The 24,965-nt window shown below is 41.9% G+C and overlaps 1 protein-coding gene across 2 annotated transcripts in view; it reads left to right on the top strand.

The window, feature by feature from the left end:
- The window catches only part of SPTBN1 (spectrin beta, non-erythrocytic 1), a 219,862-nt gene that overhangs the window by 66,381 nt on the left and 128,516 nt on the right, over positions 1–24,965 (top strand). For both annotated transcript variants that reach the window (XM_030557719.1, XM_030557720.1), the window contains exon 2: positions 684–880. In XM_030557719.1, coding sequence (XP_030413579.1) covers positions 733–880 — 148 coding nt within the window. In that variant the 5' untranslated portion in view covers positions 684–732. The remainder of the gene's footprint in view (positions 1–683; positions 881–24,965) is intronic.

Genomic DNA, 24,965 nt, shown 5'->3' with positions numbered 1-24,965 from the left:
CATCCTGCTGATTGCAGGATAACAGCCTAATGTATTTTTTATAGTATGTAGTGACTGGTATGCTACCTTTTTGTTGCTGAAATAAGTACAAGGAAATGGTGGTTAGTGCTGTATGTCACTGGACAGGATTCCAGTAAATTTCCTGTGATAGTCATTTGATCAGACTTTACATATGCAGAAAGAAATGTTTCTTCATCTTCATATTAAATGTTCCTGCTTGTCAAAATACTCATCTAGTGAGTTTACATGAGTGTATTTTTAATTTTTGACATGAGTCTGCACCTTTTTTGGAAATGTGTCTAGGTCTTTTTTTGCACATTAGGTTTTTTGTACCTAAATCATCTAGAGTTCATGTTTTACAGTCATGTTTCACAGATGTAAAATGCAAACAAATTCCCTTTGAAAATAAAAACTATGGCAATATCTTATTGTGCCATTTAGCATGTTCCATTCCCTTTGTTGTGTGTCATGATGACCTTATTTATTTTTTACTGGAAGTAAATGTTGTTCAGTGGATTTCAGCAGGAGCGATAGGCCGTTAAGACTTCTGAATTATGTTGGAGCCGTTTCTTCAGTTTACCAAGTGGAAGCCAGTGACTTTAAAGCCAAAAGTCCTGGGTTTGAATCTTACTGCATCTTTGTGTATAGTTCTAAGTGACCACCTTATTTTTTCCTTTCTCCAGAGCTGTTTAAGGAGAAGCTGATGCCAAGGATAGGTTAAGAAGGTTCAAGATGACAACAACAGTAGCGACAGACTATGACAATATTGAAATCCAACAGCAATACAGTGATGTGAATAACCGCTGGGATGTCGATGACTGGGACAATGAAAATAGTTCTGCACGACTGTTTGAGAGATCCCGTATTAAGGCTCTAGCTGGTAAGCATTCAAGTAATGACAACTCAGTGCAAGTAGGTAATAAAAAAAGATTTCCATTCAGTAGAAATCTGATGTGGTAAGTGAATTATTGCTTGATGTGACACCCCAAGGTTTTTAAAATATTCCTCCTTGAATTTTGCATGTATTTGCCCCTGTTAAAAACATTATATTGTCTGCCTGAAAGCGCCAAAGCCCAAGACTCAAAACGCTAATATAATTGAGTAAAAGACCCTATCTATTTAATATGTAGTGTTTTGGGAGGAGAATACTACCATTGTAGGGCCTTTGTGACATGCCCTCAGCAGTGGATCCCACTTGGAAGTACAGTCCTTCCTTGCCATGTATGAACTTAATTTGTAATGAAAGAGGTGCATTGGCTCAAGCAATTTTTTTACATTCATAACTGATGCAGCAAGCCCAGATGTGCCAGGGCTATGAACTGCCAAGCCTGGGGGTGCTGGGGCTCAGTCCTGGTAAGCTATGGGACAAATTAAGCACTGACCAGACCCATTTCAGAACAGTTTCCTTTCCAAATCAGCCCATAAAAGCTGCCATGGAAACAGTACCCCTCTTCAACCTCCTGCTAGCCTGAGGAGTAGGAGACTGAGATTGAGACTGAATAACTGACATACTGAGGGCCAGATTCTCTGCTCATTTTACACCCATTTAACCTGCTTGATTTCAGTGGTGTTGCATGGAAGTAATTGTAGACAGGTTTTGGCCCTCTATGTACCAACTTAGACTTTAAAGTGCTAGATGATAGAATCATAGAAGATTAGGGTGGGAAGAGACCTCAGGAGGTCATCTAGTCCAACCCCCTGCTCAAAGCAGGACTGACACCAACTAAATCATCCCAGCCAGAGCTTTATCATGCCGGGCCTTAAAAACCTCTAAGGATGGAGATTCCACCACCTCCCTAGGTAACCCATTCCAGTGCTTCACCACCCTCCTAGTGAAATAGTTTTTCCTAATATCCAGCCTAGACATCTCCCACAGCAACTTGAGACCATTGCTCCTTATTCTGTCGTCTGCCACCAGTGAGAACAGCCGAGCTCCATCCTCTTTGGAACCCCCTTTCAGGTAGCTGAAGGCTGCTATCAAATCCCCCCTCACTCTTCTCTTCTGAAAACTAAGTAAGCCCAGTTCCCTCAATCTCTTCTCATAAGTCACGTGCCCCAACCACCTAATCATTTTTGTTGCCCTCCACTGGACTCTCTCCAATTTGTCCACATCTTTTCTGTAGTCTGAGGCCCAAAATTGGATGCAATACTCCAGATGTGGCCTCACCAGTGCCGAATAGAGAGAAATAATCATTTCCCTTGATCTGCTGGCAGTGCTGCTACTAATGGAGCCCAGTATGCTGTTAGCTTTCTTGGCAACAAGGGCACACTGACTCATATCCAACTTCTCATCCACTGTAATCCCCAGGTCCTTTTCTGCAGAACTGCTGCTTAGCCAGTTGGTCCCCAGCCTGTAGTAGTGCATGATGGGATTCTTCCACCCTAAGTGCAGGACTTGCACTTGTCTTTGAACCTCATCAGATTTCTTTTGGCCCAGTCCTCCAGTTTGCCTAGGTCATTCTGGACCTATCCCTACCCTCCAGTGTATCTATCTCTTCCCCTAGCTTAGTGTTATCCGTGAACTTGCTGAGAGTGCAAACCATCCCATCATCCAGTTAGTTAATGAAGATGTTGAACAAAACCGGCCCCAGGACCGACTCCTGGGGCACTCCGCTTGATACCAGCTGCCATCTAAACATCGAGCCATTGATCTCTACCTGTTGAGCCTGAAGATCTAGCCAGCTTTCTATCCACCTTGATACCAAACCTGGCTTTATATTATGTACTTTTGGTCACTGATGATAAAAGAAAAGACAGTAATAATATTTTTATAGTTCCCCATTTCCTCAAGATTGATGGCCTAATAGGGATAAATTTAGTACTGTACTAAATTTGAAGAGCTCATATACTATACTGTCCTTGGAACAAGCTAGAGAAGTTGGTCTGCTCTAAATCTGAATCTGTATGGCAGGCAGTGAGTAGCTTCTATTTTGGTCCATTCTGGCCTATTTTGCTACCTTATCATATCCATACAAAGAGTGTTAAAGAAGAGGCTCCTTCATGCACCTTGACAATACCAACTGCCTGATTCATTGCCCACTGTTGTCAATGGGTGTGCCCGAATACCTTGCTATAATTTAACTTTCCTTTCCCAGAGTCTGAAAGTGAAAATTCTCAGGCAGCCTGAGTCAGTTCCCCTAAATGATTTGAATTCTTTGAAAAGGAGGGACTTATTTGTGATTATTTAGCTAGATTATGCTGTCTGCTGAACATTATATGTACACTTTAAAATGTAACATTTCTGATCATTGTCTTGGAAATACATGTGGATGCTTGATATTTTTAAACAGTTTTTCACACATAGCATTGTTGAACCAGAATGCTTTTACCCATTCTTCACAGAATACTTCAAAGAGTGAATAAACTTGTCCTGCAACTCAAAATAAGTTCCTATCGCCAGTGTACAGAAGACACACACATTATATTTTTGAGAAATATAGGTTTGCTGCTTAAAAAACAGGACAACAGAAGGTTAACTTCTTTTGTCAGTTACACCAGTATTAAGCAAGAGTAATTCCAGTGAAATCAGTGGAATTATTCCAGATTTATATTGGAGTAATTGCTAACAGTTTTTATTCAGTTTGTTTGTCCAGATGCACACAATCCGCATCCAGAGTGCAGTAGTACTTGTTTCATTCTTATATTAACTTTCTTATTGCCTTTCTGAATAAATTGTTATGAAATGTCACTCTTAGCCATTGTGATTTACATTTTTTACAAGGTAGGTGGTCTCTGGTGGATCATGCACATGCCCTTCTCATCTAGAATATAACTTCTGACTAAATTTAAAGCAATGTTTTGACTAGTCTGCTTCAAAATATAAGTCTAGTAATCAAAACTACTTCAGTTACATACATTAGATGGGAATATTCACAGTTTTTAAAATTTTGACTGCATATTCAAATTATTTTGATTCATGGTCCTGTAATGTACAACACAGCCAGCAACGTTAATTTCTAGACCCTAAAGGAATCTGAAGGACATTATAACTTTCACAGTTTCACAATCTCTTCTCTTAGCAAGGTTTAAAACACTCAAGCTGTCCTTAAATGGAGAAATGCTGTGTTTTGGGGCTTTCACTATCAATAGTAAGTTCTGACAAAGAGATAAAATTATCTAAATTAATAAAGTTTCTAAAATCCAGGCAGTTTCCTTTCTAACTACATTCTGATCATCATGCAAATTGTATTTGCCTTTATTTTATGTTTTGTTTAAAGGTATGTGATTATTGCATATTAAAGGTTGCACATTAACCAAGTATGTTTGAGTAGCAAAGATATTATGTCATGCCCTCTTAGCTCTGAGGCACTATACTGCAAAGTAATTTTATGCTTTCTGTAAATGATTTCCTGAATCCCATGGTAGCATGCCCACATTCCTGACCTCTGAACAAAATGCCTCAGTAGTATGGGACATATTGTGAGCAGGGAAAATGGCTCAAAATGTGCTGAGGTTCCTGGTCACTGGAATTTTGATTAGAAGAACAATTACAAATACAACAATTGTTAATGTCTTAAAATATTTTATTCATAAAATTTACTTTGGCAAGGGATAGGTACTCTCTGCTTTCATTCATTAGGACCAAACTGCGGGACGAATCCTGAAAGGTGCTGAGTGCTCTCACTCCACCTATTGAAGTCAATGGGAGTTGAGGGCTCACATCACCTTGATGTCTCTAAGTATCATGCAGTATCAGGCTTAGAGCTGGGTAACAGGAATATGAAATAGTTCATTCAGCTAAATAAAGGCCAGGTCTTGCAGCTCATACTCATGTGATTAACCTGTTGACTTCAGAGGAACTACTCATGAAGGGGATGAAGGACTGAGTCTTAATTCTAAACTTTGTTACTTTCAGAAGACCTGTATTTTTTTATTTTTTTTTTGGCACTCACAGATTACATCAGTGAATTTGAAATTGAAGTTATAAGGTAAGTGTCTGCCCTGAAATGGTGAGATTTTTTAAACTAATTTTTTCCAAAAAATTAGGGCCTGATTCTGATCAGCAGTGACTCCAGTGTGAGCTCAGAATCAGGCCCTGTGACCTTCAAAGTTTGACATTACATGAGAAGCAAATTGCATTTTACTACTACCAAGATACAATACTCTGCATTTTATTTTTATCCAGTAGATTTGATGGTATTTTTCTTACAAATTGTACTAGCAGGAATTAGGCACCTGATATAGCTCCCATTGAAATCAGTTGCTTCATTGACTTCCATGGCAGCTAGGTCACACCCTATCTGAGTAATAAATAATAAACATGAAACAATCACTTAAAGGATATATAAGTAGGTGCTTAAATAATTCAGATAATCTAAAAGAAACACCAGTTTCAAAGCAGAGCAGATTTGATATGCAGCTATATTTAAACATACTCATTTCTCTAGTAGGGGGAATTGATTGGGTTTTTATGTGCATTACTCACCATTATTATAATTTTTATACACTTTTACCTCTTTGACTTTGCATTTTATTGTTGGCATTGTGAGCACCTTGTGGCAAGATGCTATGGCTACACTAGAGAGTTTACAGCAGCGCAGCTGCACTGATGCTCTCTGTGTAGCTGCTTTAAGCCGATGAGGGAGAGCTCTCCTGTTGACTTAATCTACCCCCAATGAGTGGCGGCAGTTTTCCCACCAACATAGCACTGTCCACACCAGCGCTTAAGTCAGCATAAGTTATGTTGCTCAGGTGGGTGGCTAATTCACACCCCTGAGCAACATAATTTGTGTCGATTTAAGCCGTAGTGTAGCCACAGCCAGGGACTTGGCTTGTTCCTTCCACTGGTGCAGCACTGCTTGAAATACTGGCATCACAGAGCTTTATTTCAGATCAAAGGTACTAGTTATAGTCTGAATCAATACTGCAGGCATTCTGCCTGATGGATGACCTTTCTTCCAGTCTCACCAGGCAGACATGCATTTTCAGATTTTTAACGGGTCAGGGTAGTTAACCATTGGAGCAGACAAATAAGGAATGTGGTGGATTCTTGAGGTCTTTGAACCAAGACTAGTTCTTTTTCTGAAAGATATGCACTAGTTCAGTCATAAGTTATTGGGCTAGATGCAGGAATCACTGGGTAAAATCCTATGGCTGTGTTATGCAGCTGGTCAGACTAGATAATCATTGTGGTTTCTTCTGGCCTTGCAATCCATGAATCTATAAAACTATTCGTATTGACACTACCATCCCAGAAATATTTAACTCCTAGTCTCTGTTGGCAGATGTGTTTTTGCATCATTGGCAGTGTACATATTTACTTATTTGGCTGAGCCAGTCATCTCTGTCATTGCAGGATGTGACAGAGAAAAGAGAAGGACCTCAGCTGCTCCCATAACAGCTCATCTTTATGACCAAGCATATAGTAATGGGAATCATTATTGTTGTTGACAACAAGACGCTGCACTCTTGAAAGAAAATACTTATACATAATTTTGCTTCTTTTGATGCAGCAGAATTCACAGTTACCAACAGACAACACTTTGGCCAAAAATTAATCCTCCATCAATCTAGGACTGTATATCTTCACTGTTCTCTTACTAATCTGAGTAGTATATGGGATTTTTTTTGACCTGTTCCTCTTCTATTGAGCCTAAACTTTGAACTGCTAATTATCCACCCAGTCTTAGCTATCTCCAGTGATGGGTATATGGAGGGGATGGTGGGGAGAATTCTAGGCCTTTGTTATGATAAAAGTTAGATAGATAAAATATGTTCAAATCATCCATTCTCTCCCCACATCAGTTCAGAACCTTTAAATGATACTCTGCAAGGTTCAGAGGTGTTCCTAGAACACAAGAGCAGGGGTATTCTAGGACCCGGTCCAGTGCCCATTGAAGTCAGTGCAAGTGTTTCCACTGATTTCTTTGGGCTTTGGTACACAGCTTCACCCGAGAAAGAGAGTTCTTCTCTTCCCTTTTTTGTTTTTTAATCAAATAATCTTTTCTATCTCCAAAAATATTTCACCCGCCTACTAGCTCCTCACCTTCTGCTAGCAAATTGAATTTAGATGGACACTGGCTCTTTCTGGATGTTCTGGATTAGAGCAGGTCACCAGATTATAGAGCAGGCTCCTTTTCCAATATGCCCATCTCCTGATGGCCATATTTTTCTTTCCTGAAGTGATACATGAATGACAGGAGCCCTAGATAACTATAGCTAAGATCACCCAGGAACATGTAGCTTTTTCAAGACATCTCCCTTTCTCTGAAGTGACAGGATAATCAGAAGACATATTTGACTAAGATTTGTACCTTGACATCTTCATACACAAGGCATGCCCCAGTAAGCTGTCATTGCCAGTCAAATGTTTATTAACTTTAGTTCTTCTGATCCTTAAGATAGGCTGGATGCTGACACCCCGATCCCTCTTTGGATGGCAGTATAGCGCTAGATTCCAACAAAATGAATGTAAGGTCTTGTAACCAATGACATTTCCCATTATTAAATCTTAGGAAAGAAATTGTTTTCCAAACATGCTCATAGTGCTATGATTTAAGGACAGCAAGCTTTTTAGAAATGATTAGATTAAATTTTGGAAGAGATTTCTTACTTCAAAATTTCAGGTTAAATTAAACATCAGATTAGTGAGAATCTATACATACCCTACCTACAGAAGTGTCAGTCAGGTAAAAACTTAAAAATCACAAGCACCATATATCAGCCTTAGGATATATATTGTGTTACGACCCATAACACAAGTATCCATGAAAGGGTAGTTTTATTTAGTGTTTCATAAATGGACAATGTCTTTAATTTCCCTTCTTTGCTCAGTTTTGCTGTTAAGAATGGCTTTTCTTCTAAAATGATTAAACAGCTCTGGTTGCTACAACCATTTGAATACGGATACAGTGAGATTGATCATTGAGTCTGTGGAATTTTCTCCTGTCAATATACTGCTCTTTATAAAATGCATATCCCCATGTCCCGGTTATCCTACCCTATCACAAAACAGTCTGCTGTGTATCACAAATCCAGCATTAGTCTTACAGAACAGATCGTGATTCTTTATGCACACTCATAAGTAATGGTAGTAATGGGTGGCACTACTGCAGGCATTAGAGACTGCACAACCCATGCATCTGTAGTCAGTGTGTACTGGTTCAAATGCTATCTGCCACATAGCACATTTTTTGGGAAGCAGTATTAGGAAAAGTATGGCACCTCCAAAATATTCCATTTCTCAACTAGATGTTAATAAAGAATTAGCCCATATTTTTCAAATATGCTTTCCTAAAGCTATTCACTCAACTCCACGTTTTAAATATTAATCTTTGTCCCTCAGATTTACCTGAGAAAGTAGGAGTTAGGATACTCTGTCCTCAGCCCACAAAGCATTCATGTCTAGGGAGTGTTAACAGCCTCATCCGACCTTAAATGTCACGGTTGTGCATGGGAACAGGAATAGTCTTTTAGGTAGACAAAACCCAAGCCACGCATGTCTCATTGTTCATTGTCAACAACTTGAGTTGCTTCCATAAGCAAACTGTAGGAAATGAAGTTGTCAAAGAGTTTATGCTGTTTATATGTTTTCCTTTGTTAATAAGGGTAATATGGATTTTTTTTTAGGCTGAGGACAGAAAAATTCATACTGGACATGTGCTGGGTAGCTACAAAGTCAGTCTGTCCTGTGTGAGTAGATACACTGTAGCCCTTGGCCACAATACTTCAGCCTGAATTTGTACTACCCACATTTGTTCTCTGGGCCCCCAGAGAACCTCATACGCTGAGTGCATTGTGGTAGACATTTTTATTTTTTACCCAAGAGTATTTAGTCATTTGGATAAAACACAAATAAACAGCTCCAGATAAAAAAGGGAAAGACATATCAAGTTACTGCTTACATTACTTTTTAGGCATACACTTGTTTGCCTTTGCTATCTGTCTAACGTATCCCTAGTGCCAAAGTTTCTGCCTCTTCAGTTTATGAAGTATCCAGTAAAAATATACAGTCAAAATAAAGAATTGAGTCTAAAATCAGTAACAAAGGAATATAAAGCAATGATGTAAATTTTGCACCCTTATTAAAGCTAAAAAGGCTCATTCATACATTTAAAAGATACTACTGAGATTAATCTTTTCCAAAATCCCTTTCATGAACCTTTGTCAGATAAGGTGTCTGGGATCTTAATAAAAATAAGTACATTGATTTAAAAAAGAAGTATTTAAGTGGAGTGTAGTCTGGATGGATACTTCTAAATAATATAGATGCTTTCAAGGCCTCACAGACAAATGGAGATCAGGTATAAAGGACATCTAAAAGATTCACTTGATACAAAAGAGAAACGTAAAACCCAGAGTGCTGAGTTAGCAGATGTACCTCTTTCACTGTGTATTTAGTCAGCTGGAATTCTAATGGCTGCTCAAGTACTGAAGATAACTTAAATAAGTATATTTTTATGGGAATATGCAAATATGTACCTATTTTAAATGCTTAAACCAACCTACATTTTTTCAGGACTAGATCTTGCTATCATCACTCATATATAGTTCCATTATTTCAGTAGTACCTAAAATTACTGCAATGTTATAACCCAGTTAAAACAATGGGACTAATCATGTGAGAGAGAATGACTTGCGGCAATCAGAGTTGCAAAACTAGAATATAGAGGACACTCCTCTTGGTCTTTCAGAACCGCCTGATCACTCTTAAAGTGACAAATGTAAGTCTTTTCGATTTATTTACAGTAGCAATGCATAACCCAGCCAGGAAAATGGAAAAGAAAGGAAATGCATATGATCCATTTCTGGTTGCCGAGATCCCCACAAGCCTCCGTAAAGTCCTATTCTGTTTCTTTTTCCTCCATTTTTTCCCTGATCCCTTTTCTTTCCTAGATGACAGCACGATAACAGCACTAAATCTAGCCTTAATTTTCAAAAGCGTGCATTAATTTTTGGTGCCTGAGGTTTGATTTTTCAGTGGTATTGATCACTCATTGCACCCATTGATTCATTTAGTGGTGTAGGTTTTCAGCACCTCTGAAAGTTAGAGGGATAGGTGTCTCAAACAGGACACTTAAAATGAATGGATCCTTTGAAAATGTAGGCCCCTAAGACTCAGGGCTGGTCTATGCTACGGGGGAAAATTGATCTTAGATACGCAACTTCAGCTACGTGAATAACGTAGCTGAAGTCGAAGTATCTAAGATCGAATTACTCACCATCCTCACGGCACGGGATCGATGTCTGCTGCTCCCCCTGTCGATTCCGCAACTCCGTTCGGGTTGATGGAGTTACGGAATCGATATAAGCGCGTTCGGGGATCGATCTATCGCGTCTAGATGAGACGCGATATATCGATCCCCTAGCAATCGATTGCTACCCACCAATACGGCGGGTAGTGAAGACGTACCCTCAGAGAAGATACATTTTATTGCCACACACAAGCATTTCCATCCATCCACAACCATCTCATGGGTAGCACCTTTACAGCAGAGCAGTTAATTTCCTTCCTCTTGGAGATCAAGCATGTCACTGCCACTTGCTGGGTTACGCCTGATTTGAAGAGAAGGGATCACGGTGATCTCTCATCAGGTGTGTGTTAGCACCGTGCTATATCAGCAGTCTAGCAATTTACAGTTCTTTGCTAATCTGATATTTTGCCCAGTAGTCCTATATTCTGGCAACAAAGTGCAATTAAAACTAATTGAGAAATTTCTAAATTTTATTACTCCAGGCCAAGGAAATGATTATTTTACATACACTTCAAGGGAAGGGGCGAGAGAGAAGGGAGAAAATTGTAGTAGTTGCTCGATTTAGGTTAACAACAGCTTTGTGGCCAGTTACTAAGGCCAAGTCTACACTAAAAACCTTTTCTAGTCTAGTAGTGTCAGTTACGGGTATGATTCCCCCCCTCCCACCAACATTTCTATATTGGTAAAAGCTCTAGTGTAGATTCAGCTATACCAGCATGTACTTATAGCTTATTTTGCTTAGGGAACCAGAGCAAAAACCCTTTTTTTGCCATTTATAAACTCTGTCTACACTAGGAGGGTTTGTTGATATAGCTGTCTCAGTACAGATATACCGGGAGATCTTTTCTAGTGTAAACCTGGCATGACACAGTTAGGGCTCTGATTCTGGAATGGCTTTTTAAGCTGTAGTCTTGGAACTAGTGCCTACTGGAACCAGCATAGAACCAAGTGAGCTGGAGGGAAAATGAGTGATACATTCTAGTCTCAAAAATCACGGATATAATTTTAGCATCTAACATGGCACTGAGGGAGAGAGTGTGGCAGAAGAGCTACTGTTACATTTTTGTACATTACCTGCCATACTTACATAGACCAGTGGTGAGCACTATGCTGTCATGATAATATTTAAAGCTTAATCCCGTCTGTCACTGGTAAATGATTTATTTGATTTTAGGGTGGTTGAGAGAATTAAAAAAAAAAAAAAAAGGATTAGCAAGCAAGTAGCAAAATTGTTTATTTTTGACTTATTTCATTCCTTCCTCTTCCCCCCCCCCCATTTTAAAAAGTCTTGAGAGGGTAGTGCAGAGGCAAATTATGTACATGGTGTGATGGGATCCCTGGGATACAATCTGAAACTGGGGTACCACAGTGCCCACATAACTCTCCAGCCTGGGCTGTCTCTCCCAGTGCTCTGCTAGTGACAAGCAGCGAAGCCCTCCAGGTGATGTTATCGCTCAGCACAACAGCAAGTGGAGCCCCATGCCCAGCTAGATTATATGAATGTTCCCTCAGCTACTCACAAATCACACAGAGAAAGGCACCAGCCAATTACCCCCAGCTCCCCAGCCTTGCACCCCAGAACTGTTGCGTCTTGCCCTGGTCACAAGCCTGACCAATGTACATTTATTATCCAGTGCGCCCCTCTCTCAGTGTGGAGAGGACAAACAGAAGCCTTTGTAAACTGAGCTGAGATTTCCCAAGCCCATCAACCAAACACACCGTTTTAGATAAAATATAAAACAGGTTTATTACTTACAGAAGGATAGATTTTAAGTGTTTAAATGGTAGGCACAGAAGGTCAGAGATAGTTACCAAAGAAAATAAAAGATATGCATACAGTCTACATCTTAAACCTTATTACATTAGGCAGTATTTGGATCAAGCAGTTTTCTCAGCCCACTGGATGTTATAGTTCTTAATACACAAGCTTCATCTTTTAATCCTGGGAACAGTGGCCTTAGTTGAAGTCTGTCTTCCCAGCATTCTTGTTGCTTCCAGCATAGGTGGGGAAGGACGGAGGCCAAGGCACAGTGCCACTGTCCCTTATTTTATACCCTCAGTCCATGTGCCTGGAAAACACTAGCCCAGACATGTCCTGCTGGGCTTTGCTGAGTCATGGAGTTGAGCAATCTCCCATTGTGTGATGTTTGTGCAACTTTCCTACAGTATTGTAAATCCCTTGTTTATAACTCCCCTGCTGATTAATGGTCATTTATCACCCTCCTGGGTGGGAATCACTACCCTTGTTGTCACTGTGGAACTTGCAGTAGAGACTCTCAAACTTACAACATTTTGTAACAACCATACAGCAAAATCTAATAATTTCATGTGCACTAATGATATACATATTTGGATGGAACAATAGGTTTCAGCAAATCATGACCTTTCATATGATATCTTACATGGCATGCTTTCTGTGAAATATCTCATAATTATATGACATAAGTGAATATTGGGGTTCCAGGGTGCTGCTTTGAGGTACGGAGTGCCACACATGGATCTGTCTGTCTAGGTATCATACATACAGCAGTAGATATACAAGTAAATGGTACAAATAATACTATTTTTGGAACAATATCATTATACATAGTTTGGGGCATAGGCAATTGGTATAACATTGTTACAACTCAGAAGAAAAGCATGGTTTTGGTGTGGCATAAACACAGTTGTTTGTTATGGCCCTGTTATCGCTCAGTAGGTGCAGGAGTAGATGTTGTAGGAATACATATTTTAAATATGGCCAATATGCAAACAGCCCAGATACATAAATCAGTTGCTTTCCCGCTGTGATTAAATATCAGATCCATGTTCCTATATAATTCCTTGATTATAAAACCAGTTCAAACCAGACTGCAAAAGGGACAAATGCTGTCTGTCTGTCTGTCTCTCTATCTATCCATCCATCCATCCAGTTTGTTTAAATGATACACCCTGGTTTGTTTTAAGGGTAGTAATTAAAATTATCAAATGATATGAGGAGTTGGTTAAAGGAACTGATTGCTTGATGGCAAGTTAATAGCTGTGTGAAACAACACACAAAAAGCCCAGGTATGACAAGTGTAACTGTCAGAATAGACTTTGATCTCAGGCCTGATCTACACTGGGGGCGGGGGAGGCAAGCTAAGTCGGTCTAAGTTACGCAACTTCAGCTACGAAAGTAGCGTAGCTGAAGCTGATGTACTTGGAGCTACTTACCACAGTGTCTTCACCCCGATAAATGGGCTGCTGATGCTCCCCCATTGACTCCACCTACGCATCTCGCTCCAGTGGAGTACTGGAGTCAATGGGAGAGTGCTCAGCAGTTGATTTATCGCATCTTCACTAGGCGCGATAAATCAACCCTCACTGGATCGATCGCTTCAGTGGTAAGTGTAGACATGCCCTTAGTTAAGTGTCTTGGGAGTGATATAGAATGTGAGCAGTTGCTAGCAGCATGTGCTGAAAACTCTGAAAACCATGGTTGTTTTATGCCTCCACTTAAGCTTTATTGGGGCCATCAATAGCTTGTAAGAGGTGGTCCTGCTTTGAGCAGAGGGTTGGACTAGATGACCTCCTGAAGTCCCTTCCAACCCTGATATTCTCTGAGCCCAGCATCTTGCTAGAGACTGAGACTGTTAATTCTTGTATATTAAGCTCCAGGACTGGAGTCCAGACACCATATTTCCCCCACTTAATCTCACAGAAAGAGCTCCAGGCATGCATCAGTCTTCATGCACAAAGAGGGATGAACTTCATGCTTCTGTGATTCAGCTGAGGACAGAGTGGTCTGTAAAATTTGGTGGTTTAGCCAAATGGAAACTTTTTAAAAGAAAGTGTAGAGCATCTAAGAAAGTAAAGGAAGTGACAAAAGCTCATTAGTTGTATAACAGAGAGCCATCTTTGCAGAGTGGAAAGGAGGCTGGAAACTCAGTAAAAATGTAGATGATTGATTATTATTTTTATTTTTATTTTTTTGCATGTTCAGTTCCCAGGAGGTAACAGAGAAGTCAGTAACCTATGGACCTGATTCTGTTCTTTCACAATTGTTCTCACGTTAACTGCATTGACTTCAGTGCAAATGATTCTTGATTTACATTGCAGTAAGTGAGAATAGAATAATGTCATAGGACTCCCTGATTGGTGCAGTTCAGTTCTATCCTGTCTATCTTTGTTTTCATCACCTGCTCATCACTATGATATCTGAAGAGAGTGGAGCACTGTGGAGATGTGCTTTTGGCTGCCTCTGTTGCTGAGTTAAGTGGGCTGTAGCTTTCTGCATCAACTGGAGCAGGACAGGCTCTTAAAAGCAGTAAAGAGGAGGCAGGATATTATTTATGAAGAGAACTAAAATACTTCTGGGAGCCAAGCTACACAGAGAAGAAAGGAAAAGTGCTCATGATAAGTAAGAAATCTTTCATGGAGAGCAACTTGAATGCTAGTGCATAGGTGCTGGAACTAGGGGTGCTGCCACACCCCCTGTCTTGAAGTGGATTCCATTATATATAGGGTTTACAGTTTGGTTCAGTGGCTCTCAGCACCCCCACTCTAAAAATTGTTCCAGAGTCCCTGCGCTAGTGAGATGCCCAACTGAACATTGGTTGTATCAGATGAAATCATGCTAAAGTACATGTTTCTGGAGGAGAGCTATCAGTCTAGAATGGAAAAAGACCAGAACCTCAGCTGGTGTAAATTGCCATAGCTCCAGTGACTTCAGAGAAACTGTGCTGATCTATACCAGCTGAGGAGCTGTCCCAGAATTAGAATCCAGCAGATTTAAAAGGCTAAAATCTACATGTTATCATCAACATTTTGCATATATTTAACGATTAGCCCAGGATCTTTTCTGTGCTAGGTTCTGCTTATAGCATTAATTTAGTAAAATACTTAAGCATGTGCTTCATTTTAAGTGTGTACTTAAATATTTTGCTGAATCATGACTTTAAAAGATAAGTTTCTTGTTGATAGTTGCCCCCATCCCAGTAATGGCAGATTTTTTTAAAAAGACGTATGACTTCCACCAGCGATTAATTTGGCCCATAGTGTTAAGCACATTTCAAAATCTAGCCATGAGCCAATATTTTGAGACAACTGTATGCAAACTCTTTAGTATGTAGAAGAAAATATTCTTATGTCTGCCTTTAAGCTTCAGCCTAGCCAGGCTTCTGTATTTATGGAGCCAAAACTCAGAGTATGGCTACACTTGAAACTTCAAAGTGCTGCCGCGGCAGTGCTTTGAAGTGCGAGTGTGGTCGCAGCGCCAGCGCTGAGAGAGAGCTCTCCCAGCGCTGTACGTACTCCACTTCCTCTACGGGTGTAGCTTGCAGCGCTGGGAGCTGCGCTTCCAGTGCTGCGGCACTGTTTACACTGAGACTTTACAGTGCTGTATCTTGCAGCGCTCGGGGGTGTTTTTTTCACACCCCTGAGCGTGAAAGTTGCAGTGCTGTAAAGCACCAGAGTAGCCATGGCCTCAGTGTTCTTTGAGTTTCTCCTTTTTGTTGCTTGGATACCTCTGTAGTAAAAATAATGTCTAGCAGAGCTTATTTCAAAGTAAAGTTCAATACAGGATTTTTTAAAATGTTCCTTAATTTCTAATAACTTCAGAGATATTCCATAGGGGAAAGATTAGTGACCAAAGCATCCCCTGAGACCACAGGTTTGACCCAGCCTTCACTCTTCAGCAGGAAACTTACTCTATGTTGGTCTTTCTGATGAGGGTTCAGAGAAGAGCTACAACAATGGTTTAGAAAAAAACACCTCACAGTCAGACACAAGAGATTATTAAGAGGCAGCTTGATCCTGACCTAACACATCACTTTAACACAAGCCAAAGATATCTAATTTTAATGCGAGATGGTAAATGATAGATAAGATATCTGGCCCTCAATTTAGTGCACAAAAGCATCACAAGATCCAATGGCTGGAAACTGAAGTTTAAAAAAAAAAATCAAGTGAATACATTTTTCATAGTGAGGGTAGTTGACGATGGGGACAGCTTACCAAAGGAAGTAATAAATTCATCATCACTTGGAGTCTTGAAATCAAGACTGAATGTCTTTCTAAAAGATACGCTGTAGCTCAGTCATAAGTAATTAGACTTGATCATGTTCACTTCACAGTAGGGATGAGTAATTCTCTCAACTGGAGGACTGGGTGAAATTCTTTACCCCGATGTTATGCAGAAGGTCAGACTAGAATGATCACGGTGTGGTCCCGTCTGGTGTTAAAATCCATGAACTATGTTACTGTCAGCTCTGCATGGACTTCAGAGACCTCATGGCACTTCCAGTTTGCCTTTGTCCTTAGCAGAAATGTCCTCTTTCCCACATTGTTGGGTGGGAAACAACACTGTACATCTATACTATTCAGTTTGTTTGAAGTGTTTGGAATCATTCAGAATGGGAGGTACTATATAAGTATGTAAAAGCAGCAAAGAATCCTGTTGCACCTTATTGACTAACAGACGTTTTGGAACATGAGCTTTCGTGGGTATTTTTTGTGGGTATTCACCCACAAAAGCTCATGCTCCAAAAAGTCTGTTAGTCTATAAGGTGCCACAGGATTCTTTGCTGCTTTTACAGATCCAGACTAACACGGCTACCCTCTGATACTTGACACCATGCAAGGCACTGCATTTAGCCATATCGAGTGGAAATCCATCAACATCATGAAGAAACTTGCACAAATACAGACAGATATCATCTTCCTTTCCAAATGCAAACGGATGGACATCATACCAAATGGACTAAAGGTAAAAAATCCACTGCTATCTACATACTACACAGACCACAGTGAGAGATTATGCCATACTGTGTCAAAGAAACTGAGGAACCACCTGATCAGCATCCTATACAGCAAACAGGAAAACATCAAAAAAGAACTCTCCAACTTCCATACAGACGGACTTCACTAAAATAAGACAGGAGATCTACATTACTCACTTCACCTCTCTACAAAGGAAAAAGGACTATAAGCTGTCTAAACTCCTACCTGCCACATGGGGCCACAACCGTAGTACCCCTAACCCACTCACCAATATCGTCAACCTATCCAACTACACACTCAGCCCAGAAGAAAAGTTTGTCCTATCTCAGGGACTCTCTGCCCTGCCACCCCCACCAACATGATACAGTTCTGCGGCGATCTGGAAGCCTAATTTCGCCATCTCTGACTCAAAGAATACTTTCAGGACAACACTGAACAGTGCACTGATACACAGGTACCCTCCCACCAACAGCACAAGAAGAAGAACTCCACATGGACTCCTCCTGAGGGTCGAAATGACAGTCTGGACCTCTACATTGAATGCTTCCGCCGACGTGCACAGGCAGAAATTGTGGAAAAACAACATCGCTTGCTTCATAACCTAAGTCGTGCAGAACACAATGCCATCCACAGCCTCAGAAACCACCCTGACATTATCATCAAAGAGGCTGATAAAGGAGGTGCCGTTGTCATCGTGAACAGGTCTGACTACCAAAAGGAGGCCGCCAGACAACTCTCCAATACCAAATTCTACAGGCCACTTCCCTCAGATCCCATGGAGGAATACACTAAGAAACTGCACCATCTACTCAGGACACTCCCTATAACACCGGAACAAATCAATATACCCTTAGAGCCCCAACCAGGGTTATTCTGTCTTCTACCCAAGATCTACAAACCCGGAAATCCTGGACACCCCATCATCTCGGGCATTGGCACTCTCACTGAAGGACAGTCTGGATATGTGGACTCTCTACTCAGACCCTATGCCACCAGCACTCCCAGCTATCTCCGTGACACCACTGATTTCCTGAGGAAACTACAATGCATTAGTGACCTTCCAGAAAACACCATCCTAGCCACCATGGATGTAGAGGCTCTCTACACAAACATCCCCCACACAGATGGAATACAAGCTGTCAGGAACAGTATCCCTGATGATGCCACAGCACAACTGGCTGCTGAGCTCTGTGCCTTTATCCTCACACACAACTATTTCAAATTTGATGACAATATATATCTCCAGATCAGTGGCACAGCTATGGGCACCCTCATGGCCCCACAATATGCCAATATTTTTATGGCCGACCTGGAACAATGCTTCCTCAGCTCTTGTCCATTCACGCCCCTTCTCTACCTACGCTACATTGATGACATCATCATCATCTGGACCCATGGGAAGGAGACTCTGGAAGAATTCCACCACGATTTCAACAGCTTCCACCCCACCATCAACCTCAGCCTGGACCAATCTACACAGGAGGTCCATTTCCTAGACATCACGGTGCAAATAAGCGATGGTCACATTAACACCACCCTATACCGAAAACCTACTGACCGCTATGCCTACCTTCATGCCACCAGCTTCCATCCCGGGCACATCACACGATTCATTGTCTACTGCCAAGCACTGAGGTACAACTGCATCGGCTCTAACCCTTCAGACAGAGACCAAAACCTACAAAATCTCCACCAAGCATTCTCAAAACTACAATACCCACATGAGGAAATAAGGAAACAGATCAACAGAGCTAGACGTGTACCCAGAAGCCTCCTACTGCAAGACAAACCCAAGAAAGAAACCAACAGGACTCCACTGGCCATCACATACAGTCCCCAGCTCAAACCCCTCCAATGCATCATCAAGGATCTACAACCCATCCTGGACAATGATCCCACACTTTCTCAGGCCTTGGGTGGCAGGCCAGTCCTCGCCCACAGACAACCTGCCAACCTGAAACATATTCTCACCAGTAACTGCACACTGCACCACAGTAACTCTAGCTCAGGAACCAATCCATGCAACAAACCTCGATTCCAACTCTGCCCACATATCTACACCAGCGACACCATCACAGGACCTAACCAGATCAGCCACACCATCACTGGTTCATTCACCTGCACATCCACCAATGTAATATACGCCATCATATGCCAGCAATGCCCCTTTGCTATGTACATCGGCCAAACTGGACAGTCTCTACGGAAAAGGATAAATGGACACAAATCAGACGTTAGGAATGGCAATATACAAAAATCTGTAGGAGAACACTTCAACCTCCCTGGCCACACTATAGCAGATCCTGCAGCAAAAAAACTTCAGGACCAGACTCCAAAGAGAAACTGCTGAGCTTCAGTTCATCTGCAAATTTGACACCATCAGCTCAGGATTAAACAAAGACTGTGAATGGCTTGCCAACTACAAAACCCGTTTCTCCTCCCTGGTTTTCACACCTCAACAGCTAGAACAGGGCCTCATCCTCCCTGATTGAACTAACCTCGTTATCTCTAGCTTGCTTGCATATATATACCTGCCCCTGGAAATTTCCACTACATGCATCCGATGAAGTGGGTATTCACCCACGAAAACTCATGCTTCAAAATGTCTGTTAGTCTATAAGGTGCCACAGGATTCTTTGCTGCTTTTATAGATCCAGACTAACACGGCTACCCCTCTGATATTTGTCATATTAAAGAGAGGTGCCAGATCTGCAGGGACTTCAGACCATGCAGGAGAAAGGAGAGAGACATTTGGCTGAAGACCATTCTTATGGAGGCGGCCCTCACTCCGGCCTTGGAGGTGAGCCGGTCCAAATCGGCACCGAGCACGTCAGCATCCATGCAGAGTGCTCTCCTAGCACCAGGCTTTTCCCGCACTGCTCCCCATTCCTGGTGCTGAGGAAGCAGCATAAGAAACAACACTGCCGACTCTGCCTAGTGCCCTGAGTCCAGTATGGGACCTGCTATCGACTCCCAGGAGCAGCTACCGGCTGTCCCTCCTGATCCTGCTGACTCCTCAAGGTTCCTCATCACCCAAGGCAACCAAAACCAGAAAGGGGTGGGCTGCAGCAAGCTCCACCACAGCACTGACCGGGGCAAGCCCTCCATGGTCCCAATGCAACGATCACCAGCCCACTGCTAGTCCCCAGTTCATCAGCACTGCCTGGAAGAGCAAGCGGGTACTGCTCCGCCATGGTCTCCAGCAGAGGAATCCTCTTTGGAGTCTGAAGTGGAATCCTTGCTCCACCCAAGACCTACTGGAACCCAACCTACAAACCAGACTTTGATACCACCCTCCTGCTGGCACCTGGCCAATGCAGTGGCAGTACTGGAATCCTTGGGGGTTTCCCAAAATACTGGGCTCCCCTTCCCACTGGTCATACTCGGTAGTGTCAGAAAGGTGTGCTGCCGTCTCTTCCTGTCCATCATCGGACCCGGACTCCGGTACTGACACCGATGCCAATATCCAAGACATGGCCCCAGTGAACGTGGTGGAGGAGGAGGAGGGAGCCCCTCCTCTGGCACAGGCTTCCTCCTCATCATCCCCAGATGAGGCATTTGCACGCCCTAGTAACCTGTTCCCACAAGATGATTTCAGAGACAGGGCCCACCAGGAAGTTGAGGAGCCTAGAAGGTGGGCCTAGAAGTTGAGGAGCTTAAGGAGTCAGCCCATAGCCTAATAGACATCCTGGCTGCAGCTGCTACCTCCAGAGCGGCCTTGCCAATTAATGAAGCAGTGATGGACCCCGTCAGAACACTGTGACAAACTTCTTCCTCTCTGCCCCCACCTCAAAAAGGGCAGAGAAGAGATACCAGGTCCCAGCCAGTGGGTTTGAGTACCTTTACTCCCACCTCCCAGTGCCCGGGGTCCTGGCTGGTGTCAGTGGCGAATGAGCAGGACCGAGAGAGGCAGTTGCATGCTACCCCAAACCATAAAGAGCCCAACATACAGCACCTGTTTGGATGTAGGGTTTATTCAACGGGCAGTCTCGTTATATATACAACCAGCAGGCCCCGGTGGGGAGGTATGATTTTAATTTGTGAGACATGTCCCAATTTAAGAACTCCCTGCCACAAGAGTCAAGGCTGGAGTTCACGGCCATTCTAGAGGAGGGCAAGGCTGTGGCCAGGATCTCCCTTCAGGTGGCTCTGGATGCGGCTGACTCAGAAGCTAGGCCTGTGGCAATAACAGTCATGGTGAGGTGCTGTTTGTGACTCCAATCATCAGGCCTCCCTCATGAAGTGCAGCAGTCCATCCAAGACCTCCCCTTTGAGGACTCCTCCCTGTTCTTGGAACAGATAGACTCGAAGCTTCACAGCCTCAAGGACTCGAGGGCCAACCTTTGCTCCTTGGGGCCTTTTACACTGTAGGCTTCAGCAGCCTCCTAGGTTTGTGGCAGCTCCCAGATAGGAGCCCTATAAAAGAAAAGGGAAGGGTTATAAGGAATGCCAACCCCTCCTTCCTACCCCAGCCTCTCAGTCAGGCTCTCATAGATATCCTGGTGGGGCCAGGCAGGCCTTTTGAAGGTATACGCGAGGATGATATACCAGTCTCAACTCCAGAGCCATCTCCCTTTCGTTTTTGGACAACCGATCAGCCGTCAGCCCAGCGTGGTCATATATAACATTGAATTGTTGAGTAGTTTTCATCCCCCCCTTCCTTCCCACCCTCCACCCCACCCTTCTGTAGGGACCCTTCTCGCGAGCAGTTTCTCGTCCAGGAGGTACAAGCCCTCCTACGTGTGGGGGCCATAGATGTGGTTTCTTGAGACTTGAGAGGGAAGAGGTTTTATTCAGATATTTCTTAATCCCAAAGGCCAAGATGGGTCTGCGGCCCATCCTGGACCTGCGTCACCTCAACAAATATTTCAAGAAACTGAGGGTCTGCATGTTCTCCCTGGCCTCCGTCATTCCTTCCTTGGATCCAGGAGACTGGAATGTCATCCTTGACTTAGAGATGTGGAAATAAGTGTCCTTTATCTTCCATAGTCACAGAAGATTTGTCAGGTTTATGGTGGGTCAATGCCACTAACAATTCACTAGTCTTCCCTGCGGCTTATTGGGAGGCCTACAGGTCTTCTTGAAGTGTATGGCGATGGGAGCAGCCTTCCTCAGGCATCGAGGCATGCAAGTCTACCCATACCTCAATGACTGGCTGATCAAAGGTCAGTTTCAAGCTCAGGTGCAGCACAGCATCAGTATAGTATGGGTCACCTTCCAGGCACTAGATCTGTTGATAAACGAGCAGAAGTCAACCCTGGTTCTGGTTCAGAGAATAGAGTTCATGAGGACACCGCTCGATTTGACCTAGGCCAAAGCCTCCCTACTAGAAGCCCAATTCCGAGCTATGTCAGACCTGATTTCCAAGGTCACGATCCACCGAATAATGACTGCTTGGGTCTGCCTCAAACTATTGGGATACATGGTGGTATGTACCTGCATCGTGCAGTACGAAAGTCTATGCCTCAGACCACTCCAGATGTAGATGGCAGCTCCCTGGGCAACTGGTAATCTGCGAAAACCTGTTTTACATCATTGATAAATGTGAGAGGTAAAAAATAGCGCATGTTCACAAAAATCAAAGCCTTGTATCTCTTCAAAAACAACTTTTGATTTTAGGAGATGTATTTTTCGTAATTTTTTAAAAAGTATCAATAATATGTGTGCAGCAGGACTTTTCAAACGTAGCAGTATTCAAGTCACATTTGGTGCTGTACACTTTCAAATCCCTTCCTGGATAAGACAGAAAAAAATTAGCTTAAGTTTTACATCAAGGGTAGAGAGCTTGGTCCTGCCAAGGCAAAGGCAAAATTTATATCCACTTCAGTGGTACAGGATCAGACACAGAGTTTGAAAAAAAACACACCAACCCCTCTCCACCCCACCCCACCCCACCCCCCAAAAAATCTTCAAAGCTCCATAGAAAATAAACCCAGGTTAAGGGTAGTTGGCTGGAGAATGAGCCTGTATTAACTAGCACTTAAATTCAACTGAAATGAATGGAAATTGCATGATCAAATGTGTCAGTATATTTATTTTGTTTTCTTCTGATACATCTGACTAGGAGCTAAGGAATTGTGGAAAAATGTGTGAAAATGACATGCTTGTTTATATATTGAACTTATTGGTTCCAATATATTACCACTAATAACTGCAGAAGGCGAGAGATAACTGAGGTTAGTGCATAGTTTTTATGATATTGTGTGTTTGATTCTTCCTTCCCTGCTCCAGTGTATTAGGTAAAAATTGGAGGGGAAACAGGTAACTCTGGAGAGTTAGTTTTAATGTTACATATAGAGTTAAATGTAACACACATGGTTCTTTTTGAGGTATTGCACTCTACGTTTTATCTGTGGCAAAAGCAGCTGCTTCCTTAGTGTCTGAATAACTATTGTGTACACAGGGCCAGATTCTGCTCTCATTTACACTGGTTTAAACCTGGAGTAACTTGAGTAAAGTCAGTGTAGTTACCCTGGGTTTACATCGGTTTTAATGAGAGCAAAATCTGTCCTATAGTCTTTAGTTCTTGCAGTTGCACTAAATAGGTGTGTTCAACTTTTATCCTTTTTTGGGGAGTAGCAACTGTTACATGACTTGTGTGGCATTTTAGATTAATAAATCATCCTTTCTTACCTTTCCGATTTTCTCTAGTTAGTACCTACAAGAGAATTTACAATAGCAAACATGAGTAAGAAGGAAAAACAGTGATGATGATTAACTAGAAGGTCTGTAATTATTGTAAGCTGTAGCTTGCATACTGCTTCCCTCTTCAGAGATTATTGCCTTTCACAGAGTTATAGTTTCACTGCTTTGTTTCAGAACACAACAGTGCAAAGAATACATTTATTTTATATTTTTAAAATAGCTAAGGATACCTTGTGTATTGCCTCTCTGGCTTTAAACATAGGGTGACAGACAATAAATAAATGTCTTTGAATAGGTCAAAACTAGAACATTTTTCCTAAGCTCTTTGCCCCTTAACCATCTGTCACACAGTTAACTTCGTACGTGTCTACAGAAAAAATGTATGTTGTATTTGAATCCTAATGACTGTGTATGATTGGTTATGATTGTTTTAGGGTTTAGAGTTTCTGATTGTTTGCAAGCTGGCACTAAAGAGGCAAGTTAAGACTTTTTTTGTAATATGAATTGTGCATGCAGCCTTTTGAATGCTTTTTGGAGGAAAGTTATAAAGTGGAACCTTAACTTGGAATTTCCAGTTTTGCTAATTTTATGTTTTTTGAGAAAATGACAGAATTTTCTCAAGGATTTTTTGGCTGAAGAAAGTGATATATTTGTTCAACTGTAACTCATTTTTTGAATAGGAATGTCCTGAGATGTGTTTAACCTGTGACAGCAGTCTGTGAAGACCTTACAAGCTGCTTGGAAAAACTGGCAGATCTTGAAATCCATGCAGGGATGTATATCCTATTCTGTCCCAGATAGTCTCTTGCCTCCAGACGTTGTTCCCCCCTCTCATTACTACCATACCAGACCCTTTTGTCTTCCATAAGACTTTAGTCATAAAGCTCCAGTCAGACCATTTGCAATTTACAAAGCATGAATCCAACTGATGTATGCATCTAATTTTGTAATGTGTACGTTTATTGTTAATGGATACAGTAATCATCTCTGTGGGTTGTTTTGTGAGAGCTATTATTTAAATGAAGTTGCATGAAACTCCAAAGCTACGTATTAAATACAATGGGGGAAGAGTAATTGGAAATGTGTAGATAAATCTGTTTCAGAGAGATGCTGAGCCATGAGAGTGCTAGGAAAATCTGGGGGTTGGGGGAAAGGGACATAGTTTCAGATATGTAAGGTTTTTTTAACAAAGGATAGGATTTGCCCCACGCTTTCTAAAATTTTCTAAGTAGTGATAAGATATGATGTGACATTTCATGTCAGTTTGATTTGGTTTTGATAAAGTTGGGCATTAATCAGAAGTTACCTTTAACCTTAATTATGTGCCCCTCCATAATAATATATCACATAATTAATATTTGTTAAGGTTTCTTGGTCAATTAAAAT

This window comes from Gopherus evgoodei, chromosome 3 (genome assembly GCF_007399415.2).
Source record: "Gopherus evgoodei ecotype Sinaloan lineage chromosome 3, rGopEvg1_v1.p, whole genome shotgun sequence".
NCBI classification, from domain to species: domain Eukaryota; kingdom Metazoa; phylum Chordata; order Testudines; family Testudinidae; genus Gopherus; species Gopherus evgoodei.
The sequence above is the reverse complement of the archived record's forward strand: the minus strand, read 5'-3'. Positions and strand labels throughout refer to the sequence as shown.